General features: G+C 38.8%; 4 protein-coding genes across 7 annotated transcripts in view; 3 read left to right on the top strand and 1 right to left on the bottom strand.

The window, feature by feature from the left end:
- The window catches only part of vps53 (VPS53 subunit of GARP complex), a 28437-nt gene extending 20440 nt beyond the window's left edge, over positions 1-7997 (top strand). Inside the window, exons 16-22 of the mRNA XM_023288520.3 lie at positions 194-276; positions 382-460; positions 777-925; positions 1024-1093; positions 1204-1341; positions 5944-6048; positions 6748-7997. Coding sequence (XP_023144288.1) covers positions 194-276; positions 382-460; positions 777-925; positions 1024-1093; positions 1204-1341; positions 5944-6048; positions 6748-6918 — 795 coding nt within the window. The 3' untranslated portion in view covers positions 6919-7997. The remainder of the gene's footprint in view (positions 1-193; positions 277-381; positions 461-776; positions 926-1023; positions 1094-1203; positions 1342-5943; positions 6049-6747) is intronic.
- A 134-nt stretch (positions 7998-8131) lies between these two features.
- Positions 8132-11634, top strand: rflnb (refilin B). The gene is made up of 3 exons (XM_023288522.3): positions 8132-8781; positions 9189-9283; positions 9377-11634. Exons 1-3 carry the CDS (start codon positions 8584-8586, stop codon positions 9693-9695), a joined length of 612 nt encoding a protein of 203 aa, XP_023144290.1. The 5' UTR covers positions 8132-8583; the 3' UTR covers positions 9696-11634.
- A 586-nt stretch (positions 11635-12220) lies between these two features.
- The window catches only part of LOC111580675 (tRNA-dihydrouridine(20a/20b) synthase [NAD(P)+]-like), a 56521-nt gene continuing 41747 nt past the window's right edge, over positions 12221-26994 (top strand). The window contains exons 1-12 of one of the 4 annotated variants that reach the window (XM_055012088.1): positions 12221-12543; positions 12652-12773; positions 13991-14108; positions 14409-14531; positions 14881-15111; positions 16457-16461; positions 18298-18394; positions 18567-18667; positions 19007-19154; positions 19242-19377; positions 20032-20134; positions 20326-20426. In XM_055012088.1, coding sequence (XP_054868063.1) covers positions 12452-12543; positions 12652-12773; positions 13991-14108; positions 14409-14531; positions 14881-15111; positions 16457-16461; positions 18298-18394; positions 18567-18667; positions 19007-19154; positions 19242-19377; positions 20032-20134; positions 20326-20426 — 1377 coding nt within the window. In that variant the 5' untranslated portion in view covers positions 12221-12451. Of the gene's footprint in view, positions 12544-12651; positions 12774-13990; positions 14109-14408; positions 14532-14880; positions 15112-15212; positions 15559-16456; positions 16462-16858; positions 16989-18261; positions 18395-18566; positions 18668-19006; positions 19155-19241; positions 19378-20031; positions 20135-20325; positions 20427-20846; positions 22108-26994 lie in introns of those variants that run through there. The other 3 variants (XM_023288521.3, XM_055012087.1, XM_023288524.3) reach the window with 3 other exon arrangements.
- Positions 25308-26994, bottom strand: part of LOC111580672 (solute carrier organic anion transporter family member 1C1-like) — a 33765-nt gene continuing 32078 nt past the window's right edge. Inside the window, exon 15 of the mRNA XM_023288519.3 lies at positions 25308-26127. Within this exon, the coding sequence (XP_023144287.1) occupies positions 25890-26127 (238 nt within the window). The 3' untranslated portion in view covers positions 25308-25889. The remainder of the gene's footprint in view (positions 26128-26994) is intronic.

The raw sequence follows: 26994 nt of genomic DNA, 5'->3' as shown, positions 1-26994 counted from the left end.
CTATCATGGTAGCAGTTAAGAGGTCGGCATGTGTTAAATTATGTTTCAAAAAACTCACAGGTTTTATCTGTTCTTTTTTGAAACTGTGAAATATATGAATTTAAAAGTTAAGTTTAAACAGATGCACTCTAAGTCAAGGAGCTTTTTTATGTGTGTATGTAAGCATTCATGTTATGGTTTGTGCATGTTCCAGTTGGAAGAGAAGCTAAAGGAGAAAGTAGATAAAGTCTTGGTGGAAAGAATTAATTTGACTGGAGAGATGGATACATTCAGCACGTAAGTGACAACTACAGACCAGCCTTTTTTTCCTTATAAGAATGAGGCTACCTTCTGTTATGTGAGGAGGATGTTTTATTGGTGTCCCTTTTTATATTTTTACAGTGTGATCTCAAACAGCATCCAGCTGCTTGTTCAAGATCTCGATGCAGCCTGCGATCCTGCTCTAACGGCTATGAGCAAGGTTGAGCATAGTCACACATGCACGCATTCAGCTTATACTATATGATATATACGATTGGAATCTAATACAATTGTTGTTTAACAAAAGTTAAATGAAAATTATATTTTTTGCCCTCAAGAGATAATGTAAGAAGATGCTTTTTAATGAATGTCTCTGTGCTGCCAGTCATCAAACATTTGTCTTTGTTTTAATGTGTAGTGTATTTAAAGGGATTATCACATAAGCCAGATGATAAAAAATATTTCAAATAGTATCTTACTTGTGTGTAATTCCTTGTGCTGAAGTTCTCTCTCTGACATTTATCTTTCCGCTTCAGATGCCGTGGCAGAGTGTGGAACATGTGGGTGACCAGAGTCCTTATGTGACATCAATTATCATGCACATTAAACAAAATGTGCCAATCATCAGAGACAATCTTGCCTCGACACGCAAATACTTCACGCAGTTCTGCATCAAGTTCACAAAGTATGACACATAATTACACACAAACTCACACAGTCTTCTGTAAACAATAGCTTAAGGTTCCTAAAGTTGATGTATTTGTCGTTTCTTTCTTTCCTTAGCTCTTTCATTCCCAAATTCATCAACCACCTGTTTAGATGTAAGCCTATCAGCATGGTGGGAGCTGAACAGGTAAGTTTAATTTACTCTAATCGGTCTGATTGTGCATTATGTGCATTGGTTTGATCCCAAATGAAGGATTTTATATGCCTACATTTCTGTCTTGTAAACTACTCCACCAGCTCCTCCTTGACACACACTCCCTGAAGACAGTCCTGTTGGATCTGCCGTCCATAGGTTCCCAGGTGCTCCGCAAAGCACCTGCCAGCTACACTAAGATAGTGGTGAAAGGCATGACGCGTGCAGAGATGATACTTAAGGTGAGGAGTGCATGGGGGGTCTTTTACCAGAACTACACTTCAGTGCAGCAGCTCTATTCAGACACTAACATGTGTGTAGCTTTCGTGCGTAAATTTGTCAGTATTTAAAAGAAGCCAGCCTAACCTTTGTTAGATAAATGCTGGAAAAACATTCAACCTAGGCCACTAGAGATTCAGTTAAACAGTTTACCTTTCACATATAAACTCAGAAAGAGCTTGCACCTTTAATTGATGGATTTGAATGAGAACCTGAGTTTAACTCTAAATACTAGACAATTCAAGTTAAACACAGTATCGGTGAAACTCAATCTTTATGGGACACTTCGGATTTTATGGTATTTAACACTGGGTGGTTAAATTCATGCTGTCCATTTTTACAACCAAAGCTGCAGTTTCTGACCTTTAAAGGCTTGGATCTTTGGACAAACCCTTTTGTGTGAGTGCGGCCTAAGTGGGATTTCTTTATCTCTTGTTTGCCGTTGAACAGATTTGATTTTGAAACTCTGACATATCCAGTTAAACATGAGCCGTGGTGCTGACGTTAACACTTGACCGAGAATATTCTGGCACAGCCTGCATCTAACTGCTTTTCCACTGATTGAGGTTTCATCGTAAGAAGCAATAGACCGAACAAACATTACTCCTGTGAGTGTTTGTGGTTGAACTGGCGAGCCAGCTTTAAATGTTTGTCTTGAGTCACTTGCGCAGATTACCTACTTAGAGTTTATTTTCGGCAGAATAACCTCTTAATTGTGTCTTTAACCCCACTCACAATAGCACTTTATGAGCATGTTTCCACAAAATCACCCATCTCACATGAAATACGGAGAGATATAGGAATGGAACTAATGTACTGCTGGTTTAATGAGCAAGAAGTCGTCCAACACCAAACACACACACGCATATTCTTCAGCTCAGTATGTGGTTGATTTTGAGCCAGTCAAAAGGTGTGAGTGAATAAATAAATAAATATTTGCAACCATGCGTCTACTCACGAAAACACCCCCCAACACATGCAGACTACCATGCTGTATATAGGATGTTGTTTTTAGTGAGGAGAGCAATCACAGGATTCAGATAGTTAGCCTCGCCTCAGAATTACCTTATGAGCCTCTAGAGGACACTGGTATGTGGCTGCCATAGATTAACCCCACCCTAATTAACTGTCCCAAGAGTGTAGAGAAATGCACACACACACGGAGTGCACGCCTGTCTGTCGCTTGATTTCCCTTCAACTCCCAGGGGGCTTTGTTTCCTTCCTACAGTCGGCCTGTCTTGATGTTTATATCAACGAGTGTGACCTCCTGTAATCATGCTGTGCCAGCCCTGCTTTCAAAATAAAAATCAGTGGATCGGTGATCGGCAGACTGTGTACGAAATAGTTTAGGGTTTATAGCTGACCACTTTTACACCCTGTCTTATATTCACTCTCATGTTGTTTTGTCTCTGTCACCGACAGTCAAGCAAACCATCTCACCATTTCATATTTGATTGTCTGCTCTGTCTGTTTTCTCCTGGGATGCACACTGCTCCATGTGGCCTGTGTAAAGCTTGTCTTTGTCCCCTGGAAAAATGCTCTGAATGTAAATACACGAATTTCCAGTCATCTGCCATACATTAAAGAGGCTTTCACTATATAGAATTATATGAGTACATTCTCATCAGCCCTCTACTGTCTGCTTTTTCTGAATTCGCCTGCCTATGGGCCCCTACAGCTGGAATGTGATCTATAAGGCTTCTGAAGAACTCTCACAGACGTAGCTGACACTGCATGGAGGCCTTTGATTGATCCACGTGCATTACTATGACAGCATGGCACAAAATAAACATTGTGAAGGCTAGAAATCTGGCACCTGGAAAAGAAAAACCCTGACACCAAAAACACAAAAGAAGAAAATTCTCAATAATATTGTAATGACAGACAAATGATACAATCCAATTTGTTGACATTTAAATGGAATAGAAATGCTGCACAATAATATAAATATGCAGAAAAAATCTAATCAACTTTTGCCGCTGGTAGAAAAAAGGGAAAGATATGAGCTCTCTGTATTGTGTAAGTCTAAAAGAAACTATTTGTAAAGAGCGACTCAGTGATTTCTTCTGTGACTTTGGAAAGAGAGAAGCTTTTGTACTGTGGCCAACATTTTAGCCATCGACTTTGTGTAACATCAAGGTTCCTCACAGGTAATTGCTTCCACCTTTGGCTAAGACTGAAGCTTCTGAAAAACAAACCCATTGAAAGAAGGTCAATGCAAGAATTCCTCTGGCTGGACTCAACGATAGTTTTAAATTACACTCAGTGATGCTGTGGTTTGAAATTAAATCTGGCTTCCCCCCACTGAGAAACTGCAATTCATTTGGAGAGAGCAGCACTTTAAGTATTTAAAGCTCACTCTGAGATTTTGGCAGATAGCCCACTGCAGCATACCTCATATTAATTAGTGAATTAATTAACTGCAGTCTATACTCTTTAAACTTAAACAGTATTGTTTTCCAAATTTTGATTTATATAGAACTTGTATAAATAATTCAGAAGGATAAACTGAAGTGAAAAAAAAGCTTGTTTTTGTATTGTTAATATTAAAATGAGCCCCTCTGAGAATTATCTAATACATAGGCTTGCCATAATGTTATTGTGCCACAATTTAGAAAAAAAGAATAATTATTGACTACATTTAGGTTAAGATAGTTTTTTTTCTTTAGAAAGCTGCACATATTTGATCTTGTTTTTTTTATTTATTTGAAGCTCTTACACTAATCAAAACTATGCTGTTGATGTTGTGAATTGATGTAACTTAGATTGGCATAAATTGTCATTGCCTGCCGCTTGGAAGCAGCAGAAGAAGCTGTAAACACAACAGTGATGCAGTATCGCTTTATAAAGTTATAGTTCGTGGGTTAGCAAACTTTGCACATTTTGGAAATATGGAACAATATTAAAAAAAAATTGAGTTGTATTTCTGGCTTCATGGTTAATGTGCACCCAATATTCATACACTTTAGCTCGGTTTCATCTCCACCGACTTCCGTGTTCACCTGTTGGTTGCTTGCTTTGCTTCTCTGCTGTGTAGGTAGTGTACGGTGGAAATATTAACTCTTGTTTAATAAAAAGCTGCTGTCTGAAGTACCCAGTGATAAGACTGAATCATATCAATAAGGTTCTGTCATACAACCAAAACAATGAGCTGAAAGATGCAAAAACAGTCCATAAAGCTCAGTGAGACTACTTGTTGGTTGATAATTACTCCAGAGGCCCCTTTGACATTACACACAATCATTTGATCTACTGTTAAAAACGAAATATCTCAATGAGTGTAGATTTAAACAGATACAATATTGACTTAGATATCAGTTCTCAAAGGAGAGTAATTACTGTGATGTTTCGTTCCCAGTGAAGATCCCATCTCCTAAATCTTTGTGTAGCTGTCAAAGTATCTGCTTTGATTGTTAGAGATAAATTTTTCTGGACTGTCTGGTTTGTGAACCAGCGCTCTGTTATGTTCAAAGTACATAGGATTCTTTCTGTCTGTCTGAGACAGCGACTCTTGGCCGGTATAATGCCTGTGAGACGTGGCTGTTTTCCACACTATCCCAGCCCAGCCCACCATAGCCCAGCTCTCTCTCCCTCCTCTGAAGTTCTCTTCTGGGGAGTATTTAAAAGGTAACCCCATCCCCACCCTTGTTCAGCCTGAGTGCCCCCCCCGCCTCACTCTGTTTCTCTCTCTCTCTCTCTCCCTTTTTTATACCCGTTTTCATTCTTAACTCCCTCTGCCCCCCTTCTTTTCCTTTTTTACAAGGTCCCTACAGGCCTTTCCTTTGGCCTGGCTCCAGGACAGTTGCTAAGTAAATCACTCAGTCAGCAACGTTAGTAAGAAAGCAAAGAATTCCACACAATCCTGAGCCTTTCATGCCAGCTCTTCCCTCTCTGTCTGTCCTGCTTGTGATTCCTCCACTCACTCCCTCTGCAGCTCATGTTCTCATGTATTTTACCTCAAGTTAAAAGAGAAGTAAAGCTTGAGAGGAGACATTAAGTCACTTTTGAAGTGAAGGACAGGAGAAACGGTTTGTGAGCTGGTCCCTATGAGATGGTTGGTGGGGGTCTGTCAGCCATGTGTTGGTCTGCCTTCTTTGTTGCGGCTTCAACAAATGCTATCCGATCCATGTTTTCCACCCAGTCTCTATTGTTGGAAAAAAAAATCAACCAAGAGAATTCAATCCAGAAAGACTTGTGCCCCATTAAACTTTTTTTGCCTGCTCTTGACTAATGCTAATTTTTGCCCAGACTCATTATACCCCCAAAATAATTACCGGTGAAGCTAATTCTTGTCCACTCGTGCGTGGAATAATTGGTGTGTAAAAGGAGAAAAAGTCCGAGGATTGGGCACCTAAATATAGAATCATAGCCTCCACTTTGTTTGCAGCTAGAACTACTCGGTTCTGTCAGTTGTTGCCCCCCCTTTCCCTCATTTGGGCCATAGCTGGCCCATGTGGGATCATTTAAAGATCTCTTGGGTCGTCGCATGATGGTTCACAGGGATGTGTGTACATGTGTGTGTGTGGTGGGCGGTGAAGCCAACATTAAGCTCTGTTTTTCCGCAGGTGGTGATGGCCCCACATGAACCACCAGTGGTATTTGTTGATAACTACATCAAGCTCCTGGCTGATGGCAATCCTGAGACCTTCCAGAAGATCCTGGATATGAAGGTGACATACTTTGATTCTATCGGTCATGTGCATTGATAGTTTGTTTTATGGAATATGTTTATTTGCACGTCTGTTGAGAATTAGAGTCATACCCTCCTGTTAAACAACAAGCTGTAGTTGTTTTTTTTTTATTTAAATAAACAAGGTATATAACGTGATTTTTGGAGGTTCTGGTAGGTTTATTTTGTAGCTGTTGGATAAAGCTAAACATACAGATAAGATGGTGGATTTTCAACACAAAAGCAATTATATGCATCTCCCAAAATGTTAAACTACTCCTTTATAATCATATCTTTGCATTTTCTTGCATCCCAGATTTTCTATTGCCTGCTTTCTAGTCCAAGTCCATACCCATCTCCAATGCAATGGCAACAAAATGTACCTACCAGAACCTCTAAAGTTCCACGTTACATATCTTGTTTGTTTTTCCACACAAAAATACAGTAAAAAAACAAAAAACAAAAACTGAACTACAGCTTGGAGACTATACTTCTCATCCATTTCTCCAAAGGACTACAAATAAACTCATTTCCAAAATATCAAACTATTCCTTCAAAGTCACATCTTTGTAATTTTTCCCATCTTACCTGTTTTCCACAAATGTTGTATTGCCCGTGTTGTCTGATCTTTTATTGTGACCCAACATGCTCTCATTTTTATGTCTTCATATTGTTTTGTGTGTTTAATACTGGGATGTAGGGTCTGAAGCGCAGTGAACAGAGCAGCATGCTGGAGCTCTTCAGGCAGAGGTTACCCACTCCACCCTCTGGGGCCGACGGTGGACCCTCTCTGTCCTTCAGTGCCCCCACCCCTGAGCAGGAGTCCTCTCGTATCCGCAAACTAGAGAAACTAATCAAGAAGAGACTGTGAACACACTGAAATCACATCTTAACAGTGAAAGAGGGTGTAGGCTGGGATGGCCTTCAACTTTCTTGAAGTTATTCATCTCAAAGACTTCATTACGCTCCTTTCGGTTTTCGTGGAGAATTACAGAAAGAGCAAAAGTTGAGTTTTCTGACTGACAGTCATGAACCCAAGCTGATGCTGGATTGTGAAGAAACTTCCTCAACTGTTACTTGCTGTTGTTATATGTCATGTACTTCTGTAATTTTCCACTTTTTTTTTTGCAACACTAACCTCTGAGCTTTGTAACATTACTTCATTGTTGCACAGTGTATTTGCACTCAGAAGACCGAATGTAGTGTTGGTAACTAAATTCAGCTCAGAGAGCCTCTGGCTGCTTCTTTGTGACATATCTAATATACAGTGATTATTAGGAAGCCTGATCCTAATTAAAGTTGATGTTTTCTGAATATAATTAATTCAAGGGTAGCTATGGTTTTTCCTCAGCTGTTTTAATTTAATATGGGGAGTAATGAGTTGAAATTGGTGTGGCTCTCAGCCATTCAATAAAGGGGACAGTGGACTAAAATGAACTAATATAGCTTCACATGCCTGGGACAAAGACGATTTTTGGATTCCGTGCATTTTCAGGATGACACAAGATCATCTTTTTAACTACATAGTAAACATCAGTTTTTAAAGTCCAGAATATTCTTTTTTCTGTCTCCTTAGAAGAATCAAAGGTTTGTTTGAGTATGTGTGTTCATTTATGCTTCATTTAATCAGTACCGAAGGGCAAATTGCAAAATTTCACATAGAAATAATATCTTTTGTCATAAAAATGTGCACAGGATTAGGTTTGTCCCATGCTTTTTTCCAACTGCTCTCTCGATGATATCAAACACAATGCATCACGCTCTCCAGAGAGGAAAGAAAACTTATTTGGCTGCGTTTATTTGTTTTGATACCAGTGCCTCGAGTCCTTGTAGATCAGATAAACAACTGCATTAGTGTACCAAGTCCTGCCTTCGGGTTCTAAATGTTACTCGTTTCTATTGTCTGGATTGTATGCTCCACTGGCAACACTATTAAAACATTGCCACAGATTTTCCCCTTATGTTTCATCAAATGGGTGTATGCTGTTCCACGTTACGCATTCTGCACAATACCAGGAAGACACATCAACCTGATTTTTTACTAATTTAAATGAGGATCTGGAAAAGTTCCCATTGCTGGCTTCGTGTTTGGGTGCCAATTATCTTCCAACCAATTAGCAGCCAGGAAAAGGCTCCGAAGGGCGTTTCCTTCTCCGTGTCTGCGGATCTGAAAGCCCCGTTTGAGAGGCAATAAGTTTGAAGAAGAGCCGCGGGCAGCAGGAGATACTCACTCTTTCTCCACCATTCACAGGAGTAAATCAACTTTCTCAGCTCTCTTTGCGCACATTCACTGTGGAGCTGGTACCTGCGTTTTAATGTGAAGGTGAAGGACATCCAGGTTGGAGGCGTTTGTGGATCCGCCTGGTTGATGATCTTTTCAGCGTGCAGCCGTGCGTTCTGTCCGGGAAGAAGCTCAGCAGCAGCACCGACGGACTTTCCGACAAAGTAAGAAGAAGAGGAGGAACTGCAAACGGGACGCGTTTCTCTTTCGCAACCTGCGTCTTACTCGTTGGAGTTTTGCAACTTTTCACTAGAAATGGTCGGCAGGTTGAACTTGCCGAATGTGTGTGAAGGAGATCCTCTGGATATGAGCTGCAGGGCTGATAGAGGACTTGATAGCCCGGACTCTGGGTTGCCCCCCAGTCCGAGCCCCAGCGCCTGGCTGCTGCCTGTGTGTGCGGATAAACCTGGAGGTGTGAGCCCGGTGTCTGAAGACGAAGGACGGGGTTCCCTGGTAGGTAACACCCCTCCTACTTTCTCAATACTTCTCTGATTTAAAGACTTTGTTTTTTACAGCAAGGCCGCAAACGCAGCATTTGGAATATTGCTCTCCAATGCCTTCCACAAATGCTTATATTTATCCGCTTCAATCCAAGCTGTCTTGCATTTGAGTAGATGTTGCCACCGCACGCAGGAAGTTGGCTCAAACACTGCTGCTTTTTGCCAGTCACACCATTGTTTTGTTGTTTTTATAGTGAAATAATGTAATTTTTGTGGGAGTTACTTGATTAAAGGGGAAAATTTGCTCCATGCTCTGGCCAACTGGAGAAAGTGGGTCAATTCAGCACTGAACTGGGTCAATGAGAACCTGCAGCTCCTCATGAGTTGACTGTGGACCTGATTCATTTTTCTGTGTTGCAGGTTCCAGTTATACCTGCTCGATCTTTCCCACAGCTGCACCCGCTGTCCTTTGGGGAAGGCATCGCACTCGATCCATTACCGCCAAAGGAAGTGAGGTGGGTTGGAGCTGGAATGACAGCTGCAACAGTAGACTTTGTTGCATTGTTTTTCACCAAATAAAATCATTATATACTCTCCTTTATCCACAGATACACCTCTTCCGTGCACTATGACTCGGACCGCCACTTCATCCAGAACGTGGCCCTGCAGCCTTGGGGTCAGGGCCTGGAACACTGCAGGCAGACCATCATGGCCGTGTCCGACAACACCTGGCGCCACTACAAGACGCAGCTGGACTTCGAACCCCGCCATCGTCCCCAACGCTTCAAGAGCACCACCATCGTCTACCCCAAGAAAACCAGCACCGTCTACACCACAGAGCTGAGCTACGACTGCCACCGGCTATCCAGACGGTTCCTCTCGAGTGTGGAGCTGCAGGCAGCGGGCCACAGAAAGTTATCTCAGTGAGAGCAGAGGTGGCTGGGGACATGGAATGACAGTCATTCCCATGCCCTCGATACTCCTCTAGAGCTGGCTCCCACTGACCTGCTGTGTTGTCTTCTTACAGTTGTGTAGCCCGCTGTCCTATAAGTACCCATCACAAGCTGTGGACTGGAGGCATCTGTGCTGTGATGTTACAGACGGCAAAAATTGGTAAAGACACAAGTTGAATTGATTAAGCATTTATTCAGGCCGTGTCTTGATATGTTTTTATCCCTGCCAATTTGTAGCTCGTTGAAAAGTTTTCAGAGGCATGATCATATTTTATTTAGATTTTATTGGATGTCGTACAGACTAATATGGACCAAGATGAAGAGAATGCTTAGTTGCCTTCAGCAAAATCACTCTCCTTTTGTTACATCAAGTTGGTCAAGTGATGCGGTTTTACATTTTTAAAGCAACAAAGCCTGCTTCAGTGCATATAATTTGTTGTAATCAAAGAGAGGAGAATCTTAAAACTGCTAGTTTAGTAATCACTTAAAGAGTGCAAGAGCATTTAGCTGTGTTTCTGGGGTTTAGATTGATGATGAATCACTAACATATCCACACTGTACAACGGATGTGTTGATACTTTTCACGTGTTTTTTTTTCACAGGGTATTGTGTATTTGTGCACAGCATAACACAAACTAAGCTCTTCGCAGGCCTGAATCCTCACCACTGTTTACAGCTGCAGTTTAAAATGTTGAGATTAAGGGAACTTTCCTGTTTATTGAGACGTGTAAGCTAAAACTAAGTAGGTAGTAAAGATGGATCATGAGTGTGGAGTTTACTGAAGTGCGGAGAGTATGTTGATATCACTCACTTGCTTAACTAGTGAAAGTAACAAGCTGCATTCCACTGCTAGAACTTTCTTTCTTTGCTGTGACTTGGATTGAAATTGTATTTATTCTGTTGAAGTTTTAAGATCTGAGATTTTATCACCTGAATAACGGGTCTCTCCACTGTTGTGGCAAGAGATATTTTTGTGATGCTTTTTGTACTATTTTAATGTATCTGTTGATGCTTCTTTTTGATATTAGTCACTTATTTGGTGCCAGTTTGAAATAAAGTGATCTTCAGTTTAACAATTGTGTGTTTTATGAGAATGTGGGGCTCATCCTTCATATAGGATGACAACTGATGGTTACTATTTTGGCCTGCAAAATGATGAACACACTAACAATAACATGAATTACATGTATAAATTCTCAAAATAGGTGATCCTTCTCAACATTGGAAAAACCAACTATGTCTGCACAAGAGAAGGTCTTTGGTGTCTGATCAAAAAGAACTTTTTAAGAGTTTTTAACATTTTTCGAAGCTTTGGACATCACATATCTGCCACTGAGTAGCTGACCAGTTGGGTTTAGGTGTTCATGCTTCAACTGCTAAAATAATCAGGAGTGATGGATGTGCTATTGATTTGTTGAGGTATCACAATAATGCATACTTTGATTCTAGGGTAAATTGTCCCTTTAAAACGACATGGATATGTGTTTTTTTTTAATTTTTGGAATTGTGTTACTGCAATGCCCTCTTATGGCTACAGAGGGGAAGTGCAAGAGATTATTTGCTTTCATTCAGAGCAAGGTTTACCCTGTATTGTGTGTGTGTGTGTGTGTGTGTGCGTTTTCTCCACCAATTGGCTTTAGGATGTGAATAAATCACAGCAGTGCTGAAGCTTATTCCATTAGTTAAATGTATCTTTATCAGATCAGTGCCAGAGGGGATTCTTCAAAACATGCTTCCACCTTTAGTAAGTCCTGCCCTGATGAGAAGTGAGGAATAGAATTTGGGTGACCTCTTGCACGACCCACTATTTATTTATTTAATTATTTATTTTTTGTCTTTTTACCGTGACTCATCCCATCCGTGACATGTCACAAGCAGTGAGCTGATCAATTAAAACGAAGCTTGCATATTGAGCTTTCGTCATTTATGTTAATAATACATATTTTTGTTAATTTATCTACACATGCATACCTCACACCATCCTTGTTGTCCAGAACATGATGGAGATAAGTAATTCACAGCGAAAAATGTTAAAATTTTAGTTTTAATAAATGTATAATACATTTACCGTTAAAATCAAACTTTATGAGGACGTTCAACTTTTTGCACATACTCACATGCATGTAATAAACCCTGTTCAAGAATTTCCTTCAAGATTAATAAAGTTTTATCTTATCTTTCATCAAGTAATTCGTATTCCAGTATCTGAATGCAGTACTGTGGCTTAATTATCTGAAAACTCGAAAGCTACTTTCCCCCACAGCACCTGAAGGCAGCATTGCATGACCGTAGTTGTTTCGTAATTACATGGGATTACATTTTCTACGGTAAATATCAATGTTTTAAAACTAAATAAAAATAAAAATAATTTCGAATTAAGCTATTTAGAATAAACAACTGATTTTTATAATGTCAAAAATGATTTTAAAAAAATAAAATAAAAAACACAGTGAATTATGTGACGTCAAAGTTCAGCGTTCGTAAACACGCCCACTTTTTTTCCTCGCATGTTCCTCTGGAGCATCGTTGTTGGTTGGTGGTTTGGAGAGGTAAACGTCGTTGTAGTGTTTGTGTGCGGCAGAATTGTGCTTTACGGTGTATATCAAGCCTGTTTCTACTCTTGAAACAATGATATAAATGTCAGACGACTGAACTTATTGTTAAGCCAAAGCCTTCTCTTGGATGCTGGGGTAGTTAGCTTGTTATGCTAACAGCGCTACGTTGCGAAGAATGAAGACTTCCAGCAGCAGCACAAGTATCATGGACATGTTTGAAAAGGGAAAAGTACTGAAAATATGTGCACCGATGGTTCGATACTCTAAGTAAGAGGAATTTGTTTTCTTTTAGAAATTGTTTCTGATAATTCAGCTGCTTGTAATACTGAACCATATGAAGCATATGTACATTTTTTTGTGTCTGTTGTCCCACAGACTTGCGTTCAGGTCCTTGGTTAGGAAGTACAATTGTGATATCTGTTTCACACCCATGATAGTAGCTGCCGACTTCATGCGATCTGTGAAAGCCAGAGACAGCGAGTTCACTACTAATGAACGTGAGTAGTGACACTGTAATAAGAGCTGGGTGCATCCATGTCATTCTGTTTTGTTAGATTTCCTGTCAAATGATTAATAAATTAGTATGTATTGTGCACTGAACAAAAGTGTAAACACAGCACGCTAATTAAAGATAAGATAAAGATACTTTATTAATCTCCAGAGGGGAAATTCAGGTGTCCAGCAGCCCACAGTGTGTGACATACATTCAGATTTGTCCATACACAGTAAAAAAGATAAATAATAGGTTAAAAGCTACTATCAGTAGTAATAAAGTGCATGTTAGCAAGATCCATTCTATAGTCTTATCATGGTCAGTACAAATGACTTCCTGAACCTCTCAGTCCTGCAGCTCATAGCTTTGCTGAGCGGCCACAGTTTCCTGCAGCGGGCGCCTGCTGTTACTGAGGATGGACTTCATCGTACTCCTCATTCTGTTGTCCACCAGTTCTCCAACAAAGTCCACCCCCCTCCCCATCACCGACACACACCTCCGGACCAGCTTGTCCAACCTAAATGTCTTTTTCTGACTTAGAGAGAAAGTTAAAAAAAAATCTCAGTGCTACTGTTATGGATAGAAATGGGTTTTTAGGCTGTTTAAGTGGTCACAAATTCTCAACTATCGAGTTAAACGACACTAGTGAGGTGTGGCTTTAAAGGATAATCAGATTGTGTGACCAGCGGACAGATACTCATTTGACCAGTAACTATAAAAGGCCACTGTAATCGTGCTGCTTTATTTACATTACACAGAGCCACAGATGACGAGATAAGGACCAGAACAGGCTGTTTGCATGCTGGGTGCCAGTATGTCAGTTAGAGCCATAACCAGGCACATGCCTGTCCACAACAGAACCATTTGTCATCTCAGAAATCATTTCAGACAACATGGTACAACAGACATTCTGCCACACGATGCTCTGGATGAACATTATGCAAGTCTGCATCAGCGACCTTATTAGCTCTATGCATTGCAGATGTGTGACTTGCTATTGACGTTAGAGTTCTGATTAGTGACCCTGCTCTAGAACTGCCTCTATTACTACTGCTTGGTTGTTTTATGATGTCCTGTTGTAGGGATGCTGTGTGTTCAAGCAACAAATACTTGAATGGGTATTTTTGTTCAGTATACATGCTGCCATTGTGTCATAACCCTGAGAAATGACAAGACATGGAGAAGTGTTTATCACTGTTTGTTTTTCCTTTTCCTCCTCAGGTGACCGGCCCCTGATAGTACAGTTTGCTGCCCATGATGCCCAGACTCTGGCTGACGCAGCCTGTGTGGTAGCACCTTTCTCAGACGGAGTTGATCTCAACTGTGGCTGTCCCCAGAGGTGCAGATACTGGCATTAGGCCATAATGCATTTGGCCTCCATTTTTTATTCCACTGTCATGCAAACCGATTTTTAGCAGCAGATTTTACAGAGGATCAAACAATTGATTTCAACTTATTCATTTTAGTGGAAACTTGTATGTTTCTGCTTTGATCCTTATTATTTCCATTTTCTATCAAATACTTATTAAGAGTTAACAGGATGGAATGTTAGGTACAAGTCTTTCATACCATGGAGCTTCAGAAAATGGCTGCAGATCTTGCAAAAGTTATTTGATTAGTTTTGTTGCTGTATTTTCAGGTGGGCTATGTCAGCTGGGTATGGTGCATGCCTGATCAACAAGCCTGAACTTGTGAAAGACATGGTCAGACATGTCAGAAACCAAGTGGACAATCCAAACTACACAGCATCCATCAAAATCAGGTAAAAAATAAAATATAAAATTACAGTTTGACATTATACTTGACATATTGACTGATATTAGCTTACTGCAGATAAGCCAGTCTGTATGTAAATGCTGGCTTGTAACAGTAACTACAAAGTGAATTTGGAAACTAAGTTTAAGGTAATTTTGAAACCGTGTGATCCTTAAAAGTTTATTTTTCAACTGAAAATGTCTTGCTCAGTGCTCCTCTTACAATTTAACTTAATTAAGTTAATGAAATGAACCCAAATAACCTCTTATTTGGAAATCCAGGACAATTAATAATAATTCTAATAATAATAGTTATTGTACTTTTTTTAAAAAAAAACTAAATTACTTCCACCACAGAATTCACAAGGACTTGAAGCGGACAGTGGATCTGTGTCAGAAGGCTGAATCAGCTGGTGTGTCTTGGATAACAGTCCACGGCCGTACAGCAGAAGAGCGCCACCAGCCGGTTCATTATGATGCCATAAAGACGATCAAAGACAGTGTTTCCGTCCCTGTCATTGCCAATGGGGACATAAAGTACCTCCGTGATGTGGAGTCTACTCATCAGCTTACCGGTGTTGATGGTATGTTTGTTTTCCACACAATTTCACTATTGACCACGTCTCCATTTATCACAGATGCATAAGTGACAATATTCCCTCTCTTGTTTGTTTGGATGTGCTTATTAGGTGTGATGGCAGCTCGGGGTTTGCTCGCTAACCCAGCCATGTTCGCCGGCTACGAGGACACTCCATTAGAGTGTATATGGGACTGGGTGGACATCTCTATAGAACAGGGAACTCCATTCACATGCTTCCACCACCATCTTATCTACATGCTGGAGAGGGTTAGCTCCCAGCCTGAGAGAAGAGTGTTCAATTCTCTGTCAAGTACCTCAGCTGTGATAGATTACCTCCAGAACACATACGGGTCAGTTCATGATCTCAGAACATGAACATATTGAAATGTGATGGTTTCCATTTTAGCATTTTAATTTTGTTTTTATGCCAAATAAAATTGCAAAGCTGTAATGGAGTCATTGATGTCTCTCTTTATTCCTATATTTTCTTCAAGTTGAAACAGTGTTCATGAAGGAAATTAAACACAATATGTAGTTGTAATTAATACTGGTCTTAAACAGTATGGACTACCCACTGCATCATTTGGGAATATTCTACCATGAATCTTATTACCTAAACCAGCTAAAAAACAAACAAACATTTTACTGGGTTGTCAATAAATTTATTCCATTGTAATGAGGAGGGACACAAAAGTTGTCCAGCAACCTTCTCTCACCAATGGAACAAAATTTATGACCGTGAATGCAAAACTATTCTCACTGAATCGTTGCAAAAGGCACTGTGTGGTTTGACCCATTGTACGGTTTCCATACCATGTAATACAACTTTTAAGTCCTGTATTCCTAAGAAAGAAAACAGCTTCATGGAGATGTTAAGGTATCCCCTTAGAAAGACCTGGAGTCTAGTCTACATTAAAAAAAGCTGACCAAGAAGTCTCTGAAACTCTATACCTGAGAAGACCTGAGATGTCTGTTATCAGTCTAAATCATGCTACACACATTTGTGCCAAAACTGAAAATTATAACCCTAAATGTAAGCAATTCTGTAAAATAAAAAAAAAAAATATATATATATATATATAAATAAATATATATATATATCTGTAAAATTAATTATAAAAATATATATATATATATATAAATAAAAGCAATTATTTCCGAATAGATGATTAACATATAAACAGATGATAGATTATCATCTTAGACTATCATCTTAAGAGCTGACAATTGATTTTACTTCAACAGCACGTATATCATATACTACTGGAGGTCCTACAAAGAGCAAAAGAATGTTTTCATTTTAAAAATCATCAATGTGAAAGGCAATGCAGCAAATAAACAACACTGGCTTAGAAAGTGTAGAAAAGTTACAAACACCACAATACAATTCTAATACAGTGATTTATTTTCTGCCATTTGAAGCCATTGTTATTTGTTTTATTTTTACTAACGATTAGTACAGTAACAACAGAAAGAATATAAATAATCAGTGAGAATACCAGCATACTTAACGTAATTTGGTTTTGCTTGACTTAGTAGTACACGCAAGTAATGTTAATGTGCCTTCAAAGTAAAAGTCACGAATACGTTTAAAAAAGGAGGAAAGTGAGAAGACAAAAACGCGGACATAAACTGAAATTTAAAATCTGTGAAAAAAATAGTAATTAATGCTAACAAACACACGTATTTCCGAGGACTAATAACGTGACAGTGCAAAATCATGAAATAGCTTCATATTGGTTTTATTTTGAAAAACGGGACTGATCCTCCAGACGGTTGGCTGGAGCCAAAGACGCTGGACCAGGAAGAGAAAGTTTGCTGTGGCTGATTTCACAAGTTAACTACGAGTTAACTCCCTTTTAACCAGTCGTTTGGCGTTTTGTTGGTAAGTTATTTATGTTCCCACCCGAATTATTACGTGAATTTAGATATTTACCTTAATGACACTTTTAAACGTTAAACTGCTTCGCTCTATCCGCATCATCCGCGTTAGTCCAACGCTAGCTTTGGCTAGTATGCTAACGCAGCATTGAGTTTATGATTTTGAACGTGAAGGGAAGATGAAAAAGGTGAAATAATGTCTATATTTGCCTCTAATGCGCATATTAACACGCACATTGTTGCTGTCTACTGTTTGTGTTGGCGCCATTAAGACAGGAAACAATGACGTTGCTTTTAACAACCTGGTTTTCTATTCTCAATAGAACAAATATCTGGGAATTTGGTTAGGTGACTCTTAAGTATCATGAGTCCACAATAGCGCCTAAAATATGCCGAATATATGGCTTCTTTTAAGAGTAGGTTTTAAAAAAAATGTACCTCTTGCTAATGTGACTTTACTATCAGTATTTGATGATGGTGACACTTTATATCATCTCAAGTTGTTGACACTGTTTATCATTCAACCTTAAATTTTTTTACTGGCGATAATACTCATCCCTGTAAGCTGTATGCTAAGGTGCACTGCCTCTCTGTACGGCCTGATAACACTGGATTTTAGTTATTTATAAGGCTTTTACTTGTTTATGCCCCCTTACGTTACCTCATGACTGTTTTAATGTGAACCTTTGCTATGCACAACCAAGTGATTGGATCACACTGCAGTTCAGACAGATTTTACTGAGCTTTAGTAACCCAGTTTCACCCACTGTTCACCTGCAATCTAGTATAACCTGTAGGACGATCTAAAGCTTGAGTCATTTTTATCCATATGTCAATTAATGTTTTACCTTTCATTGTATTTTAAATTTAAATGGTCCATTTAATGTTTTAATTTTCCTGACTTCTCCTTTTAATATTTTACTTTTGTTTTCAATCTTCTGTGTGCCTCCATAATTTATTTTCTTACTTTTTTCTTATTCATATCTTAATGTTCTCAGTGTTTAAATAAAGATTAAACAGTTGAATGAACAGGACTTTGACGGTATTAACTGTAGCCTCTGTGAATTTATGTTAAGGTATGTGAACTGTGAACAGAGTGGCTGAGCAGCTTAAGTTTTTCTGTCCCAACACTGCTGGTATTGTTGTTTAACAACAGAAATCCTGCACACTCTTTAGCGTAGCCTCCCAACTATACTAAGGTGTGTGTTCTTTATTGTGTAGTTTGTCCAAGAGATGAGTCAGACTCAGGTTTTACCAGTTATTCTCCAATGTTACAGGTCTATCTTTAACCAGTTAGCTTCAGAAGCCCTCAGTAAAGATGGGTTTGCAATGGACAGCTGTGGCAATCTTTCTGTATGCAGAGATTGCAGTCATTGTCATCCTCTGCTTACCCTTCATCTCTGCCAGGAGGTAAGTAACAATCACTGTATGTGTGTAAGGTTTGCACTCCACAAATGGAGCAACCTGTGTGTTTTGCAGGGACACATATACTGTGACATTGTATTGATCCTGCAGACAACTGGCCAAATGCTAAGTGGTGCAGTGATCTGTTTTGTGCTCATGTGTGCATGTGTTTTTGCAGATGGCAGAGCATTTTCAAGCTGAGGATCTGGAATTTTATGGCGAGGTTTTGGAACAAAGTGTTTCTCACCATGATCATAATACTTATTGTTCTCTTCCTTGGTAAGCATAACTTCAGCCATCTCCATATTGTTTAATCTGCTTTGTCATTGGGTCATAACTCTAAACTGAAGTTGTAGCTACCTGAAATAGTGTGAACTGAGTTTTAAAACATTACCTGTGCAGAGTTTTGGGGAGTTGGTGCAGTTACTGGATACTACAATGAAAATGAGGAATGTAGCTTTGAACACTCGAATGGGAAAGTCATGTTTAGCTAATTAAATCTTGTCCATGAAGAGATTGTTTGCTGTTAGTAAAATTTCTCTGTGAAAATAGTATGCAGAACAGGTGTAATTCTGAAATATGTGGTTTGTAACCTGTTGTGTGCGGGTCTTTTCTTAGATGCTGTCCGTGAAGTGAGGAAGTATTCTGGCAAAGAAATTGGCACAGATGCAAAGCTGCAACCAAATATGTTTGACCATCTGCACATGAAACTCTTTAGGGCCCAGAGGAACCTCTACATCTCTGGCTTTGCTGTCTTCCTCTGGCTGTGAGTCTCTACTGTTATATAATGCAACCCCAAATCTATACCTTGAGCCAGACCTTCTTCTAAACAGTTTTTTTTTTTTTTTGTCAGGGTTATGAAGCGACTGGTCACCTTAATTAACCAACTGGCATCTGTGTCTGGAAATACAGCTGCTCTTCAGGCACAGGCTCAGAGTGCGAACCAGACTGCTGAGAAATACTTGAAAGACAATGAGCTGCTGAAACAGGTAGGCTCCACACCGAGTGGATAATTACTCAAAGGTATCCCTCCACTATTATTGCATGCTGTAGATAACCCACTCTAGAACTGCAACTACATAAAATGCATTACCCAGATATTAAGTCATTCTGTGCTATTAAAAGAAGGCAGATTTTCCAAATTTTTAATCGTATATATTAGTTTGTTGTACCCTCTAGTCCTCAGTTAGACCTCAGTCCTCAAGTTCAAAATGTACTCTACTAATTAAGCATTGCAATCCCATAAAGTTATCTGACTCCTGATGTTTTTGTAATGTTTATCTCTGCACATCTTCTTTCTTGTCAGATCCTGGTGATTACATTACCCACAATGCAACTCAGCCTCAACCTTTAATCCACACCTGTACTGTGTCTCTATGTGTAGCCTATGATATTGGGTCTGAGGGTTATGTTTGTTTCATCCTGGGGATCTGTGTGATGCAGATTTTCCAACATAAAATTGACTTTACAGTACACTTAACCAGACACAGATCATCTATTTTATTTGTCTATATAGCACAGTTTGAGTCCCCTCATGAGGCTGCTCTAGATGTAAATACACAACATTTTATATTAGAGTGACGCATAGCAAAGAGCTATTTAATTTTGTATACCTCGAATTCATGTAATTTCATGTATTTCAGACTCTGATGGAAGGGAAGGGTGATAAAGCTACTGCGGAGGGCATGGAACTGCTGAGGAAAGAAGTAGAGAAACTGAAGGAAGAACTGAAGACCTCAGGAGATGGTTAGTATCCATATATCTGTGCACACACCCACTTGAATACTTGTGTTGCTTTTACAAACTTAGTGTTATGTTCTATAGTCGTTATATTGTCAGAAATGCTGATATAACAATTGTAGCCTTTACAGCTTGACATTTCCTATATCTTAAAACAGAAGGCAGCTTTTGTTGATGTGTGATTGTTTCTTTTCTAGCCCTGAAGAAATCCCAGTCAGAGGCAGATGTAATGAAGAAGCAGACGGAGGGCCTCGCCAGAGAGTATGACAGATTGTTGAAAGAACATCAGGAGCTCCAGGTAAGACTAAGCTCCAAACACAGCAGGATAATGACTTGTTGGGTCATTCACCACTTAGAAATAACAATGTCAGAGTGGCATTCAAATCCATTAGCGTCAGGCAGCCACAGATTGGAGGCAGGGTTCCTCGGTGTTTCAAATTTTAAGAAGTTTTCCTTTTATCATCAAACAAAAGTCAGTTGAAAAAGTACTGAGGCCTGTGCTGTGTGAAGGTTTATTACTACTAAATGACTGCAAATCACATTAATATACAGACTCTCAACTAATATAACACAAAAGCAGAAGATTTCACTACATTATTTCTTTTAAATATCCATTTTTTAAGGGTTTGTCAAATCTTAAAACATCTAATACATTTATGTAGCTTTATAAAATATAACATATTAACTGATGCCTTTTTTCATATTCTTTTCCTTCCAGAATCTTCAAGATAGTGGAAATAAAAAGGACGACTAGCTTTCTTAAAATGTATCACGGTTGGTGTGTTTACACAGCTACTTAGACCAATCACAAGAGAGCCATTGCATATGCTTTACCTTCATATAATACTGTGTGTCATAGTGCATATCCCAAAACCAGGATGGGCTAAAGAACAGACTTTTGACTGGTATCAGTAACGGTTTTAAAGGAGGTGAATTTCTATTTGGGCTCCAGACTGGCTTAAATTGAGTGAGTAATATTAGATGGTTTCCCGTTTCTGCCTGGTGCAGTGTGACTGAGAGGATTGCTTTTTCAAGTGTATGCTATCTGGCAAATGAATTATACAAGGTGATTGGAGAGAATTCAGTGAGTAATTGACTCAGGTACAATCACAGAGCACTTAGTATGTTAAATATGCAACAAAGATGGTTGTTTTCTGGTTTGTGTTGTTTGTTTCAGCCATTTGCATAGCGTGGAGTGCAAGATGTGTCAAGAGCTAGAGCAACCTATTCCTGCGTTAAATGTCTTTAAATGTATTTTTCTTCTTTATTACTATATGTTGTAGAGACTTCTGCTGCACCCACTTTGCACTTGAGAGAAGTATGTAAAGTCAGTGCGTGCCTTCATGACTTGTCTAGGTAGAGTTTGCATGTACACTTGCACTTGGATAAATCATCCTGACATGTTTTGGTTGTATGTGGATGATAATGGTTGGAAGACATTTAGTACATATCTTCGTTTCCCTTGAAGTTTCCTCCCTCAATTTAAAGCTATAAAAACTCATCTGCTGAAACATACATATAAGCATAAATAAAAACAGGCACTTAGGATCATATTGTAGCCTTGAAATAAAGTAGAGTTAAAGTGGGTAAAAGAATGTCTTCAGTATGTTTCTGATTCACAGAAGGTCTAAATTCATTTACATGTGCTGCACTGAATTCCACACACTTATTAGGGCATGCTAGGATTTTTACCTTCAGTGTGTGCCATGAAACAGGACTGTATGCTTGCTGTGTTTCTGTTGTCTAGACAGAGCTATGTGACTGTGAAAGAGGAGCTTAGGTTGTAATTACCATGTACCAAGGTTTGCTGGTTCTTTATGCTAAAGTAGGTATTATAGGGGTTCACCACAATTCATTTTTTTTTGGTCATGAAATTAGATAAATGCTTCCGTTATATTTCTTTTGTACACAGAAATCAGATTGAAGTGCCTTTTAAGCAGATATAGGACCTTAATAAAAAAAAAAAAATGAAATCTTGATCCTGTGCTTTGTTTTGCCTTTTTTTTTAAAATAATCAATAAATGACACCAACAGCATAATTTGATTGCATATTAAAAGTTTTATTTTAGTGTTACATTTAAGATATTCCTTGAAATTTTACAAAAATAATCCAAGAAAATTATTTACATTCTGATTTCTTTAATGCAAGTAAATGCCTTACATTATTGAGAAAATGAGTTTCTTCCTCTATACCTCTCATTGCTTCTCTCTGAGTCTGTCTGTGCCTGAATATGAACCTGAATTCAAAAGATTATACAGTCACCACATACTGCAAGCTAAAAAATGGTATGCGTCCATTTTAGAAATGAGGTGGGCTCCCATTCTTTTCAAGAAATACATCATCAGGAAATTTTCTTTGACGTACGCACGCTATGTTTGGGGATCATTCCGTATTCCAAGTTCCTCTCTACTGAATTCTCCTTTAAGTGTAAATCCATGGTAATTAGAGGACAACAACCACTGACTCTAGGACTGACCTGAATTCAAGTCAAACTTACTATTCAGTTTGATGAACAACTGTAGTAGCCTGATATGGAAAAAATGCAAATAACCCAGACAAACAACACTGTAGTTTACTTCCTGTTCACCAGTTAAGGGGAAGGTTAAGGGAAACTTCACCAGCAGTTTTAACAGATCCTCTTTTTTTTATCCTTTTGAGTGTCAGGATGAGTATTGACTATCCAAGTTAAAAGCTATTTATGACCTGCTTTCAGGTTTAGGACAACCTTTACTGAAAAAAAAAAAGTTTAATATCTCCATAAAGACAGAAACAATCTAGATCTGTCTTAAAAATCTCCCTATTTATTATGCCCGTAAAAGCTGAGCAACACAAACTATACTTGGACTTTCCCAAATTAGTGCTATAATAGTTTAAGAGTTTAGACCACAGTTTCATGTTTGTGAAAGTTTAAATCCAAATTCCTTTAATCTAGAGAATATTGTCTGATGCAGTGTTAAATAACATTAAGGCCATCTAACACCATTTCACAACAATAAAACAACTGAGAATCAGTAGTTTAATACTGTTATTTAAGTTCCCCTTAATTATGAAACCAGAGGGCAGCTTCAGCACTGTCAGAAGAAGCTGCTTACGTCCTCTGTGTTGAGACATCCATATCCTACCGCAGATGAACAATACATGTGCTACATTGTGAGCATTTTTATTTTCATTAAGGACTCAAAAGTGCTACTATTATTATTATAGCAAAGGCTACACATTACTTTAAAAAGGTGCTCACACTCAGACATGAACACGTAAAGCTGCTGTTAAGGTTGGGCAATACCACTACGTTTGGTTTTAATCCACACTTTGGTTACCAGTAATACCAGGACATGGATACAGATACTGTTTATTAAAAGCAGCTAATTTAGTGATATGTAAGGGAGACTGTCATAATTTCTGAGGTGAGTGCATCATTAATATTTCTCAATGTACTTCTATAATCATTGCCAAGCATGGGGTATTTTTTGTCCTATTCTCTGTTGATGACTTAATCAAAGGACTGCAGTGACAAAAGACAAAAGGTGGAAGTAGTGATTAAGTCATACTCTATCATGGGCTGAGATAATGAAAAGATCTGAGGAACTAATTTCAAATCAAACACATTCTAAATGATCTCTGTATGATATTACAGATTGGTACTGAGAGAGGTTGTCCGGTATTTACTTTCAACAGGTTTACAGTCTCTGTAAACACTGAATGTGAGTGGTGGTTAAGCACCAGTATTGTGCGACAGCAGCAATCCAAATACTATTGTACTAAAGAAGAATGTTGTGATGGAGCAATTATTTTGATATTTGATATCAGTACTTTGGCCATCAATTTGGGTGCATTCAAAAAAAAAAAAAAAAGCAAAACCTTGTGAGGTATTGAGAGTGTTTTAAAACATGACTAGAAGTCCATTTACTCTCACTCTGCTATTCAAACTTAACCTATTCCCAGAACACAGCTCCAATTCTGTCAGTTCTTCCGAATATTTGACAGTTTGCTCTCAGACGTGCTGAAAATATCCAGCTTGTTTTTCATTTCTCATTTTGAAAGACCCAAAAATTGGTCTTAAAGTTAAAAAGTCTAAGAAAATATACACCTATTTCTGTATTACAGTTACTTGTTGATTGATGTTATTTTGAGAGATTATTGTCTGGTTTCACAAAAAGGGATTTTGAGTTTTATGAGAACAAAACCGATAGGAAAAACCTGAGCGGAGACCTTGATGTTTCTGGAATATGGCACAGCTGACTTCTTTCACATACAAAAATATGCACAAAAAAAACGATACAGGGTAAAAACACGAACCAGTGACACATATATATCAATGGCTGGAGAAGAGGAAGCAGAGCTTTGACACATCGGCACCAAATACAGAGTGGTAACACTTTACACACAGTAGAGGGATTCTGCCCAAAGACTAGGACAATAAACACTATGTCATTTATAAGTGTTGCAACGGTATAAACAATGCCTCAGCCAAGGCACAACAATGGTTAGTCTCTCTATGGAGCCATATAAGCCCAACAGAGATCATTTTGGGCAATTTTAAATAAATACTAATTTTCAGTGTTTAAACACGTTTACTGTGCTGTGTGCTCTCAATACAATATTTTTTCCCCCAATTATTTTATGTAAAACTAGGGACTGATTTGGCCGCTGTTTGCTGAAAGTAAATACGATTGACTCCTTGTAGTCGTCATTGATATTAAAACCAGAACTGCCTCCACTAAACAAACAAAACACAATTTCCATTTTTAGCGAATTTGAATACCAAAGGAACAAGTTCACATCCAGAAAGCGCACAACACAAACTGCATTACAATGAAACCTAACTGTGGGTTTTAAGTAAAAGGCAAAAAAGTTTTAGACAGTCAGAAATGAAACCTGTGTTGCTAAATGAGTATAAAGACCTGTAGGTAGTATTAAATAGTACTCAAATACCTCCGTTCAAAATGTAACAAAATTGCTTTCTACTATCAGCAAGACAGATGACACACACATTTAGAGGTAACTGTTGAGGGAATGAGGCACATGCGTCAAATCGACAACTGCAAAGTCTTGTTTAAGTGGCTGAAATACACGTCCAAGCACGTATTTCTACATTAACCTGTGTATATTTTATTTAAAATTCAGAAAAAGTATCCCCTCTCATTTTTTGAAGGCCCTTCTTTATTATTTGTGTGTGTGTGTGTGTGTGTGTGTGTGTGTGTGTGTGTGTGTGTGCGTGCGTGCGTGCGTGCGTGCGTGCGTGCGTGCGTGCGTGCGTGCGTGCGTGCGTGCGTGCGTGCGTGCGTGCGTGTGTGTGTTGTGCCTCTGCTCTGGTTTCTAAGGCCACTTTACCTCTTCTGTTCAGTAACACTGGCGTCAGGAAGAAAAACTTAAGAGGCAGCTTAATTAATGCTGGTGTTCAGAAATAGTTTTGCAGTAGTCTGTACGAGTCACATTTCCTGTCTGATCTCTTGTGCCAGCGTTGAAACTGAAAAATATCAGTACGGTTTTCTTAAGGAAAAGGAAAAAAAAAAACAACAGCATGTACATTCAAGAACTATTTCAGTTATATCAAATTTGTGTTAAATTCGCAAAGCCTTCACAGGTCCAGTAGTACAAATATAAAATTTCTATGCTTTAGATGAGATGATTAGATACATGTGATTCCCTGCAAATCTCATTCATGTGAGTGTGTGTGCGTGTGCAGTATCACTCTGTACATACTGTGGCTGTATATGTATGAGTGAAAGAGACAAGAGGGGGTCAGTTCTGCCGGATCCGTCACAGCCGTGTCTGTCTGTCTGTGCTGTTGTCTGACGTATGTTGTGTTTGCTCAGAGTTAGAAATCACAAACTCTTCCTTCCTGAGTGCCTCCAGTTCCGTTCCGCCGTTAGTCAGGGCTCCGTGGATGCCGCTTCTTTCCTCCTTCTTCAGCTGTCGACTGAGCAGGATGAAGCCTGGGATGCATATAATAAACGAGATAGTCCGCAGGCTCAGAGTCAGGCCCAGATATGCTATCCTGAGGAGCAAGGAAGTAGAAATAAATGATTTGATGAAAATTTGACTTATTTTCACTGGTGGATACTGCAATTGTTGCTGCATTCAGAATATGGCTAAACATGCTTCAGTAGTAAATTGTGGACTGTTAAACAGTAATTAAAAAGTCCCATTTTTATGGAAAATATTTGCTCATATTTCAGCAAAGTAGCACTGTTGAAGTATGCCCTATTAGCTACTGATTCAGTCTGTTATTTCACTCCATTGCTTCAGAAATAATCTTCACTTATTTGCTATTAGGAAGACAAAATTTAGTTCGATAAAAATGTTTTGACATGTCGAAAGAGCAGAAAACTGTAACAATGGCTTGCCATAGTTACCACGTATGACTTTGTACCTTCCTCTAACTTAGTGAAATGTCGACCAAAGATAATGGCTGCATCACATCTCAGCTAACAATGGAATAATACTAACTAGTAGAAAGCGGGAAGAAGTTTGCAGGAGGGCTCTTCTTACAGGGCGCAGCTCCAGGGGATTGGATAAATTATGTGCCAAGACATATGGACATATCTGTGCACCAACTAATGGGAGAACTAAGTCTAAAGCACGGTTTATCCCCACCTTTAGCCAATCACATTTCAATATTTGAATTAGATGTTTATATCTATGACCTATCACACAATACTAGACTGAATAAAATGTTGTGTTCACTTTTGATTTTACCCTTTTCTGGGAGGCTGTTTCACACAGAAAAGGTCCTTGTACAAGATTCTTTTGGGACACTGATATTAGAAAATACACAGCTTAATTGGAGAGAAGTGGATTGTCTTCTATCTCAAAAAACACATTCAAGAGAACACATGTATGAAGACTGAATAAAATCTGAGTC

This window comes from Amphiprion ocellaris, chromosome 7, assembly GCF_022539595.1.
Source record: "Amphiprion ocellaris isolate individual 3 ecotype Okinawa chromosome 7, ASM2253959v1, whole genome shotgun sequence".
NCBI lineage: Eukaryota > Metazoa > Chordata > Actinopteri > Pomacentridae > Amphiprion > Amphiprion ocellaris.
Note: the sequence above shows the minus strand (reverse complement) of the source record. Positions and strands in the feature narration are given on the sequence as shown.